The sequence below is a fragment of the Lissotriton helveticus genome, chromosome 7, assembly GCF_964261635.1.
Source record: "Lissotriton helveticus chromosome 7, aLisHel1.1, whole genome shotgun sequence".
NCBI classification, from domain to species: Eukaryota; Metazoa; Chordata; class Amphibia; order Caudata; family Salamandridae; genus Lissotriton; species Lissotriton helveticus.
Genome location: NC_136068.1, coordinates 1,848,496,790 through 1,848,508,587, shown reverse-complemented (window position 1 = coordinate 1,848,508,587; position 11,798 = coordinate 1,848,496,790). Strand labels below are relative to the sequence as shown.

General features: G+C 45.9%; 1 protein-coding gene across 1 annotated transcript in view; it reads left to right on the top strand.

Moving 5' to 3' along the window:
* Positions 1–4,073: 4,073 nt before the first annotated feature.
* Positions 4,074–11,798, top strand: part of LOC144769741 (killer cell lectin-like receptor subfamily B member 1B allele B) — a 32,363-nt gene continuing 24,638 nt past the window's right edge. The window contains exons 1-3 of the mRNA XM_078653921.1: positions 4,074–4,128; positions 4,295–4,417; positions 11,094–11,323. Of these exons, the coding sequence (XP_078510047.1) occupies positions 4,074–4,128; positions 4,295–4,417; positions 11,094–11,323 (408 nt within the window). The remainder of the gene's footprint in view (positions 4,129–4,294; positions 4,418–11,093; positions 11,324–11,798) is intronic.

Here is an 11,798-nt window from a genome sequence, read left to right as displayed (position 1 = left end):
TTAAAATTGGCTAAATACCCAACCAGATCTCGACTTCCTTGCTTTAAGTCTAGCAACTCATTATCTGTAGCCTGCGTGGCAGAACGTCGATCAAATATTCGGGTAAACTCCACCTTGAAATTCGCATAGTTAGTCAGGAGGGGGTCATTCTTGGTAACCAGAAACATGGACCAAGCAGCCGCATCCCCCGTCAGATACGACAGTATAAAAGCCACTTTAGCCTGATCATCTGCAAAAATTACTGGACGGCACAAAAAATGAAGGGAACATTGCGTCAAAAAAATTTGGGCCTTCATGGGATCCCCTCCATATCTTTCGGGAGAAGCTAAGGGAACGATAGGGGAGATTGAATGAATGACCTGGGTAGAAATACCTGACGTAGATTGCTGCTGAGTTGTCGAGACATTACCTCTAAGCACTGACCCAGCAGTTACCAACTCCTCTAACCTCTGACGTGTTTGATTTGACTCCTGACTGGATCTCCTAACCTCCTCTCGTAAAGCCTTATTCTCTTCTAGGGCACAATTTAACTGTTCCTGCATGTTACTTAAAACGTTATTTAATGCTTTTAAATCTAAACCTTCCGCCATTCTGTCCGGGAGGGGACCTAACCCTCAATTATGAGGTAGGCACTTCAATCTGTCAGATAAAGGATACGTTGAAGCGGTCCCCTCAGGAACAGATGCTCTTGCCCCAATACCCCCACCAACCAAACTCCAAAGACTGTCTTGATAAGTTCCAGTCCAGAGAATTTGCCCGGGGAAGGGAAAGGGGAAGTGGAAGACAAAACAAGAGAGACTGCTTCTCTTCTGCACTGAGCCTGCCTCTGGTCAATCTGGCAATTCTCGCTCTAAAAAGGAATGAACAGGGTTAACCTCTTAAAAACTAAAACAGACTATCTATACTAAGTGTCCCCCTTAAGCAGAACCTGTGCCTTACCAATGTGCCCTAAGAAGCTAGCCACTCTCTATCTGCTTTGTCTGATGTTTAGTTTACCATCTGAGTCATTGGAAGAATCACTGAGGGAGTGAGCTATAAGCTTCTCTTTGCGTTAAGTTCAAACCTTCATCCAAAGAAAGTCTCTAATCCACAGCAGGTAGATTAACTCAATAGTTCAAAGATTTCTTGAAGATTCTCTTCAGTGGGTTTCTCAAAGAACGTCTGTTACCTCATAGGTTTGTATTTCTCAAGAAAGAACTCTCTAAATAACTTTAGTCTCTTGCTCCTTGCACGAACTCATCAATTCATTGAAAATTCACATAGGCTTAAAATGCATTTCTCTTGCCTTCATGTAACTGAACTCGAACACTCTCAACTTGATGTCTGCGCCGTTACTTTTACCCAAAATACTCTTACTTGACTACAACGGGGCTTCTCTTGACTGAAGACACCCGACTCTGACCGCTCCTTCTTACTGGACTCTGGATATGAAGACTTCACCAGGTGAAAATTGCCAAAAATGAAATTCCTGAGGGAAGAAAGGTAATTAGAATGCGCCTTTTCTCACTTACACCAAGCGCATAATTCTTACTTCCCTCATAAACAGAATACTGCTGCCAAACGATAAATTCGAAGTTTCTTTTGCTTTCTGAAACAGAGAGCGTGAGGGAAACGCTCTCTCTCTATGAAGAATGTCAGTTGAAGTGCGTCGTTCTCAGTGCGCGCATGCGCAAAGGGCAGACACTCTCGTGAAGTGATGAAGGCAGCTAGACTGTTGACCTCCATTGAGAACGGAACCTTCGCTGCCTTTCCAAGATGGCTGCGCGGTGCAATTCTGCCAACAGCAGCCTCAACGAAGTTTTCCAGCATGGGTGTCTGAGCCTGTACGATCGTTTTTGGCGTTGATCACTAAGGGAAGAAGGACGGATCCTGACAGAATGTAAATCGAGAGAAGATTTCTGGTATCTAAAGTCCAAAGACAATAGAAATAGAGGAAGGACTGACATCATTATTCTATGACATACATGCCTTTGGCTGGGGAAATTTCAGCAGAGTAGATGGCTCACTGTTAGTTCAGAGGGGCTTTGAGTGAGTTTTGACCAGGGTTCATCCCCATCTGGGGAAAATGTTTTTTTTTTAATTTTTTTTTTATTTCTAAATTTCACAAATGAAAGCTGTGCCTTTGTAAATCACCCCCTAGCAGTATCTGGGAGAACTATGGCCTCCTTAGTCATAGTGCATGTGAGGCATTGATGGCATGCTGGGTGGCATGTGGATAGGGGGGACAGGTTTGCTATGAAAGAAATCACTTATTTAGTGGAATGAGAATGTGGGGATGATTGTGTAACAATAGTAAATGCATGTGGCTAGTGGCAGACTGTATGAAAGGAAGGGCTATTTGTATTTAAAGAATGTAAATCGAGAGAAGATTTCTTGTATCTAAAGTCCAAAGACAATAGAAATAGAGGAAGGACCGACATCATTAATCTATGACATACCTGCCTTTGGCTGGGGAAATTTCAGCAGAATAGATGGCTCACTGTTAGTTCAGAGGGGCTTTGAGTGAGTTTTGACCAGGGTTCAAACCCCAGCTGGGGAAAATGTTTTTTTTTATTTTATTTCTAAATTCCACAAATGAAAGCTGTGCCTTTGTAAATGACCCCCTAGCAGTATCTGGGAGAACTATGGCCTCCTTAGTCATAGTGCATGTGAGGCATTGATGGCATGCTGGGTGGCATGTGGATAGGGGGGACAGGTTTGCTATGAAAGAAATCACTTATTTAGTGGAATGAGAATGTGGGGATGATTGTGTAACAATAGTAAATGCATGGGGCTAGTGGCAGACTGTAAGAAAGGAAGGGCTATTTCTATTTAAAGAATGTACATCGAGAGAAGATTTCTGGTATCTAAAGTCCAAAGACAATAGAAATAGAAGAAGGACCGACATCATTATTCTATGACATACATGCCTTTGGCTGGGAAAATTTCAGCAGAATAGATGGCTCACTGTTAGTTCCGAGGGGCTTTGAGAGAGTTTTGACCAGGGTTCAAACCCCAGCTGGGGAAAATCGTTTTTTTGTTTTTTTTTTATTTTATTTCTAAATTCCACAAATGAAAGCTGTGCCTTTGTAAATCACCCCCTAGCAGTATCTGGGAGAACTATGGCCTCCTTAGTCATAGTGCATGTGAGGCATTGATGGCATGCTGGGTGGCATGTGGATAGGGGGACAGGTTTGCTATGAAAGAAATCACTTATTTAGTGCAATGAGAATGTGGGGATGATTGTGTAACAATAGTAAATGCATGGGGCTAGTGGCAGACTGTATGAAAGGAAGGGCTATTTGTATTTAAAGAATGTAAATCGAGATAAGATTTCTGGTATCTAAAGTCCAAAGACAATAGAAATAGAGGAAGGACCGACATCATTATTCTATGACATAAATGGCTTTGGCTGGGGAAATTTCAGCAGAATAGATGGCTCACTGTTAGTTCAGAGGGGCTTTGAGTGAGTTTTGACCAGGGTTCAAACCCCACCTCGGGAAATTATTTTTTAATAATATTTTAATTTTTTTAAACAATTTATTTATTTTAGCAGAGTGAAACATAGTCCTTTGGAAATGCTCCACTGATAATAATGAAAGACCAAGTAGAAAATCTATGGCATATGTCACATCAGATGTGGCATATGCCACATGACAGAGTGACACGTGTCACATGCCAGACTTGGGCTCCAACTCTTACTGCCTGAGGGGGCAAATCATAGAGGTAAAAGTGCATTTTAACTCTTCGTGCAGCTCGGGGCACATTATTTTAGAGATTGCATTTTATCAATGACATTAAGGATAAACATGTGAATTGTGGCCATTTCAGATGCTAAACAAGTTGGCGCAACATATTCATAAACATGTCTAAGTATAAAATGCACGAACTACTGTGTGGGATCGTTTTTAAATGTTTGACCCGTCGTGTATGATACTCGCACGTTGTATTTTAATGTAGTGCGTGTGCAGGCGACCAACGAGTCCAATCAAAGGGCGCCACAGAGTTTCGCCCGAAGACCTCAACTGAGTTGAATGAAAGAAAAGATGGGGGCAGATTGTCTGACCCGCCGGGTGCGGTGCACCCATAGCCACATGAAAGTTCCAGAATTAATGTCCCACCTGTGTGCGTGCTTGCGATCCCATGAAGGTAATCTTGTGTGCGCGTGGGTGTCTACAGGCGAAGACCCCCTGCAGACCACACAGCATGGCCGGGTCTTAAAGAACAGACAGCCCCGAGCTCTCTTCAGGCAGCACCGAAAACAAACCTGAATAATGCGTTGCGTTAACTGGATGACCATCTGTTTCTTTTGTAGCTCAAGAGAGGCCTGGACGTTCGAGAAAAGCGCTTAGCAGAGTGACCCGAGTCCACGCGGCGCTGGGGCTGGCAGCAGCTGCTCTGCTCATCGTCACAGCGGGTCTCCTGGTGTACGTCATAGGTGAGTATCCATCGCTTCAGTTCATGTTTCGCCCCCGGTAAGCTGACATCGCTGATGGAGGACGTGCGACACCTCGTGGTCATTGCTGTCTCTGATTTCACTTTATGGAATAGAAGTTTTTAATAAACATTGTTCCTGGACAATATTTATTTTAATATTTAAAGGAAACAGACCGTCTGTTTCCTTTAAATATCTGGAACTGTTGTTACAGACGTGTGCATAATATTTTGTAAACATGGTGTTTAAATAATAGCAAAACCCCCTTTTCTGCCTCGTCCTCCAAAATGGCAAGTCATAATAGTATGCTGTCCTCACATCCCAAGAAAACCTTGCCTTGAATATTAAGGAGCAGAAAAATACTTGTGAACTGTGGTCGGACTGATAACCCATTCGCACGACCTTTACTGCGCCTTTGATGGAAATAGTAATTACATTTCCACCCCGGCAAACGTGTCATTTCACTTCACATGGTTGTGTTTATTTAGGTCGAGCCTGATCCCGCCTTTTGAACTTGTAAAGATGCTTTATAAATGTTTTGCTAGGTCTGTAAGACTGCATGCATTTGAGCTTGCTGCATGCAATGTGTAATTTAATATCTGTGAAATGAACAGTAACAACCGGCCCGCAGCCATAAAACAAGCTCAGAAACAGCCGGAAAAAAAACGTCCCACACATCGAATGCCGGACTGGCTCTACTTGCACTGCCTGACTGACCGATAGGCCAGACCGACCCTGCCCACCCACGCCAGACAATAAGAGTACAGCATCCTTGCCCATGTTTTATAGAGTGGCGTAGCTAGAGCTTCTGGCGCCCGGGGCTATCCCCCAGATTGCCGCCCATGGCAGGTAGCGGCGAGAAGGGTGGATCTGGGGAAAAATTTCCGCGAGCAGCAGGGGTGGCTTGCAGGGTTTAAGTTATGACGCCACTCTCTACTCCAATGCATAAGAAAGGGTGTGAAACTGCGGCGTAAGCATAGAGCAAACCTCGAAGGTCAAGTCTCAGTTGATGAAGGCCCACCAGCACTAAAATGGCAGATAAACGCAAAAGTAAATGTATCCCTTCCTCCTCTTACACCTCTCCATACTGAACTGCTGCTACAAGACCACAGCAGTAAAACCACCCGCTAGACATCAAGCACACCACCAAAACAACTCCCACATAGGTCACACTCTACACCCACACTCTATCAAACAACAACAGTATTTAGAAACATGGGCAAAGCTATAGCAATAGAACAGCTTCATTATCTCTTCCATCCATGCATCTATTCATTCATTCTTTCACCCTTCCATCCACCTACTGGCATCCACTATTTCACCTTTAGATTCTGTCATCCATTCATTCTTTCATCCATCATTCAATATTTCCCCATTCTATCCATTTATCTATCTAGCCATCTATCCAATTTGCCATCCATCTATTATGTCATCCATCTGCCCATCCATAGTCTAAAAACCAACCATCCACTGTGCCCCCCATTGATCTATTCACTCTGCCATCCATTCTCTTTGCATCCATCCTCCACTCTGTTATCTTACCATCACCTCTGCCATTCATCGATCAACTGACATCCTTTTATCAATTCATTAACTCTTCCATTCATCCACTCAGCCATCCATCAGCCTACTCTTCCATCCATCCATGCTCCTATCCTCTCTTCCATCCATCCATCAATCCACTCTGTCATAACCCTCTCTGCCATCCACTCTGCCACCCATTCACCAGCCATCCACTCTGTCACCCATCCATTCATCAACTCTTCTATCTATCCATTCAACCACCCATTCACTCTGCCATTCATTCATTCATCCATCAATCCACCCGCTCGTCTATTCAACCACCCATTCATCCACTCTGCCATGCATCAATCCCCTCTGCCATCCATCCATCCATTCTGCCATCCATCCACTCATCCATTCATCCATGTATCCACTCTGCCATCCACCCTGCCATTCATTCATCAATCCATCCACTCTGCTATCCAATCATGGATTCAGTCACTTTGCCTTTAATCCATTCACGCTGCCACGCATCCATCCATTTACTTTGCCATTCATCCATCCATTCATTCCCTTTGCCACCCATCTATTCACCCTGCCATCCATTCATCATCCATCCACTACGACTTCCATTCACAAATCTTTCGCCCACTCATCCATCCCTTTACTCTATCCTCCTTTCAGCTGTCCCTCTACCTATTCATTCACTCAACGATTCATCCATTTGTTCTGCCATCCTTTCACTTGCCCATCCACCTATCCATTCATGCACTCACCCATCCCTTTACTTTACTATACTTTCATGTGTACATCCATCATCATTCACTTCTTTCACCCACTCATTCTTCCACATATCCATTCACCCTCCTACTCCATCATCCCTACTTCCTTTTTTTTCACCCTTTTCTTCCAACATTCCTTCTTTCTTTCCGTGTTCTATTTTTCCAGCTGTCGGTTTTCGTCTGTGGCTGTGGGAGTGCTTCCGGTTTCCACTGAAGATTGACTACTAGCACGCTAGCGCTTGGGTGTAGATCGTTTTGCACTCTGCTAAGGACACTTTTAAAACTGTGTGTTTTTAGACTGTGTGATTTTAAAAATATAACGTGTGCAATATAATTTGTTGTTACCTTGCTAGGCTTAGTGCTGACTCCCCGGTCCACCGCAGCTACTTTGTGCTGATTGAGTGTAGGGAGGAAGAGCGCTCCTACTTCCTGCTTGTCCCTCGGGGGGCGGCCATCTTTAGAGGGTGACGCTCTAGTCTTCCCTCACCTCCCAATCTACAAATACCTTGCCTCCTCGCGCCAGAGAGAAGCCAGTCCGCGTCCAGACGCCTCCAGCCGCAGCATCAGGCTTCTCCGGACACCATGGCAGGACTACGCCTCACTTATAGCCCTGCCAGTCTTCACAGGCTATGTCCTCCCATTAATCCTTTATGCCTCCATTCGGTTGTCCCCACGAATACAGTGTCTCACTGTAAACTGTGCGTCTGGAGCACATCTCCTACCTATACTGTTAAGCCTCAAACTCCTCACAAATGGAGAATGTTTCTTCTGAATTGTCGCTCACTTTCTAAACACCACATCGAACTTTCCATGTTGATCGAAGAGTTGAATCCAGAGGTTCTCTTCTTGACAGAGACCTGGCTTCAATTGAAAGCGACCCTACCATAGTATGGGCGGCTCCCCAGGGCTATACCTTTAAACGACTGGACCGTCAGACAGGAAGAGGTGGTGGTCTGGCCATAGTCTATAGAGACACGTACAAATGCCGTACCTCCTCCTCTACGATTCCAGGCTGTGAGATGCTACATTTTATTCTTGAATTCTCCCCCACCATCACGTTTGGTGGCATGCTAGCTTATCGTCCTCCTGGTGCCCTTAACAATTTTATCCCCAATTTGATAGATTCTGTCACCAATGTTTTATTAGCGTCGGCAAATTTTACCCTATTGGGTGATTTTAATATACACTTGGATGATCTCAATGACAGCCAAGTTATTAACCTTCGATCTAATCTGCAGTCCATCGATTTGCACCAAAAGGGCTTCCTAATAACACACAACAAGGGCCATCTTTTAGACCATATTTACAGCAATTTGGATAAACTAAAGGCCGAGACCCCCATCCCTCTATCTTGGACCGACCATTTCTTGATACCCTTTTCATGGTCCACAAATCTCCCTCCTACCTCCGATAATTTTAGTAAACATAAAGGGAGGAAATGGTCCTCACTCTCGCTCCCTGAGTGGGAAAGGGCCCATATGAACCACCTACCTGCAAAATTCACTAACCCCAACATGGCCTCGACGAGTTTTGATAATTGGATCTGTAACACTCTTGATCAAGTCCTTCCTATTATCCCCCTGAAGTCTATAGTAAGATCTAAAGTAGCCCCATGGTACACCCCTGCCCTCAGAACCATGAAAATAACCTGCCGCAAATTAGAAAGAGCGTGGAGGCAGAATCGCTCTCAGCAGAGGAAGGATGAATATAGAGCTGCTATGAAGCTCTACAAGAACGAAATAAAAATTGCTCAATCTCTTTTCTACGAATCTAAAATTAATCTGGCCGCAAATGCTCCTAAGGAAATTTTTAAAATAGCCAAGTCCCTGATTTCCCCCCCTCCCGAGCGTCCATCATTAGACGGAGCCCAGACCCGCTGCAATGATCTAGCTCTGGGTTTTTTTCAGAAAATTCAGGCCATCATTCTACATTTAGCATTGATAGTAATATTCCAGAGCCCACCCCCCCTACTGCTGCCAATCACTCTTGTCAGCTTGCTAAATTTCCACTTCTTGATCTCCCCACTCTAGACAGGTTGATCCCGAAAATCACTTCGGGATCCCCTAGCGATCAAGCTCCTCCTCGGATTCTTACTAAGGTCATGAACATCATCCGTCCAGTGATTCTTGATGTCCTGAATGCTTCTATTACTTCCAGTATGGTCCCTCCCCCCTGGAAATGCGCAAGGGTTAGAGCCCTATTGAAAAAGCCTACACTTGACCAGAACAATCTGGCCAACTACCGTCCCATCTCCCTGCTCCCCTGGATGAGCAAGTTGCTGGAGAGGCACGTTAATAACATCTTAGTGGACTACCTAGAAACCAACAGTCTGCTTCGTGCCTCTCAGACAGGGTTCCGCCCCCAGCAAGGAACTGAAACTGCCCTTCTGGCTGTAACTGAAGAGGCCAGAGCCGTGCTGGACCGGGGAGGAAAGGCTGCCATTATACTGCTCGACCTCAGCGCCGCATTCGACACGGTCAACCATGCCATATTATTACATCGTCTGAATGGCTTGGGCGTGTCGGGTGCGGCCCTGGAATGGCTTACCTCCTTCCTGGACGGCAGGTTCTTTCAGGTGTTCGAGGGTGAGATAGTCTCCCCTAAACACCCACTTAGCTGTGGGGTGCCTCAGGGTTCTTCCCTGAGTCCCATCCTTTTTAATGCCTACATGGAACCCCTAGAGGGGATAGCCCATCCCTTTGGTGTGCGTATTGTGACCTACGCAGACGACACCCATCTGGTGGTCTCTCTTGACCACCCCGAAGGGTCGTCTTCCACCTTAGGTCCCTGCCTAGAGGCTATTGCCAGGTGGATGCAATCTTCCTGTCTCAAATTAAACGGGGAGAAAACAGACATCATGCTGCTGGGCAATTCCTCTCCATCTGCCCTTGCATCCACCTGGCCGCCATATCTAGGCCTGCCCCCCCCTCCCAAATCCCAGATTAAGAGCCTGGGGATTTGGCTAGATAAGGCGCTGGATTTCTCAGCCCAAGCTACAAAAACTGCTTCTATTTGCATCGGACTGTTGAAAATGCTCCGTAAAGTGCTTCCTTTACTCCCATTCCAGGCCAGGAGAGTCATGGTCCAGGCCCCGATTCTCTCTCGCCTGGACTATGGGAACGCACTTTATTTAGGAGCCCCGGTAGCAGTCACCCGTAGGCTTCAGGTCATTCAAAACTGTGCCGCACGGCTCCTATATAACATCCCCCGCCGGCAGTCAGCGAGGAAAGCTCTTAAAGAGCTTCACTGGCTCCCGGTAGCGGCTAGAGTACAGTTTAAGGCCATGTGCATAGTCCACAAATCATTTCATCGCACTGGCCCGGCAATTCTGTATCCTGTGGTTACGCCCTATGCACCGCCTAGAGCTTTACGCTCTGGCTCCCTTCAGCTTGTAACCACAACAAAAATCAATAGGGCTCGCTGGGGTAGTCGCTCTTTTTCCCACTCTGCGGCCAAACTTTGGAACTCCTTGCCCCTCCCCCTTCGAGAAAACAAAAATCTCATGTCCTTTAGAAAGGCCCTAAAAACGCACTTGTATGCTCAAACGTGCTGACCTACCCGGTGCTCGCTGTAAAATAATCAATCTAAAGCGCTGCGAGGCCTCCGGGTAGTTACGCGCTATATAAGTGCAATTTTTCATTTCATTTCACTGAGACACGTTTGGTGTCCTTCTTGCTGGTCCACAAAATGTAACAAACTGAATTTTTGCCTATTGCGGCGCTGGGAGTGAGCCTCGCATAACAGAGCACACAAGGACGGAGACGAGAGCAGAGAGACGGGCGGGGCGGCGAACATAGGAGGATATTTGACTTTTTATGAGCACTGCATTCAATGTCGGGCATCGGAACGCTTAAGAGAAACCGAATGAACAAGTGCAGTCCTATCCTAACTAAAGCTTACCTAAGAGGACCTCCTTATGTAGGCGGCTTGGAGCAGTGGTGGTCGGTCTCAAACTAAGTGAGACTGGTGTTCTTAATGTAGCTGGACTGTCTGCAGAAAATACCCGGCACTCCAAGAGTGCGTAGTGGTGGCGCGCGAGCGTGCGCCTGCGCATCACTTCTGCATTTTAAAAGCACAGTGCGGGGGCTGGCCCAAAATGGTAGCACTTTTGCGTGCTACAATATTGATGGCCTGGCCCCTGGGAGCAGGTGTGCGTGCACTTAGATACACGTGAGGTGTGCAGTGCACTGTGCTGCTCGACAATGTGCCTAAGTGAATCCTGGGCTGGCCACTAGTATAACGCAGCTGCCGCCCCAAAAATAGTGCCGCCTGGGGCGGACCACCCCCCTCGCCCCCTCCTAGCTACGCCATTGGTTTTATAGCCGGCCTCACTGTATCTTACCACAGATAGTCTTAAGAACATGTTTTATTACTTCAATTTCTGTTTTTGTCAGTTCTAAAGGGAAGACAGTCCTCTGAACAGCCCCAGACAAAAGACGCACAAAGCAATGCTGCTGCTGATGGAAAGGACGGCGAAGTGCTGCCCCCTTGCAGCGATGACTGGATCTGGTACCGGAACAAGTGTTTCTATTTCTCTGAAGCTGAAGGAACCTGGATGGAGGCGGAAGACGCGTGCGCTGCCCTGAACTCCACCCTGGCAATGATTGACACCCAGCAGGAGCTGGTAAGAGCTGTGAAACTCTCACTGTCTTCTATTTTCTTTTATCCAAGAAACCATGAGCTGTATTCCCTCCCTTTGTTGATATCCCTCACTGATCACACCTTGTCTCTCACCACCCACTTTGTCCTGTCACATCAGTTGTGTCTGAATTTTATTTCAGTGAAATGTGCTCAAATGTGCTGTCATTAAACGTCACCTTTTATCTGATAATCATGTTAAAAAGTGTATAAACTAACTATGGTGCATATGTACAAGGAGTTAGCGCCACTGTAGCATCACGTTTTTGACGTTAAAGCAGCTTTTTTTATCACCTTATTTACAAGTTGCCGGTAACCTCAATTAGCGGCAGTTTTCTGGCGAAAACGTGAATTTTTCACATTGCCACTTCTGTTAGCTGGAGTTAACGAAAATGAGATGCAAGGTAGGCGTTTCCATGCAAAAACTGCTGCTAATCCCACTTCGTGATATTTACAAGGAA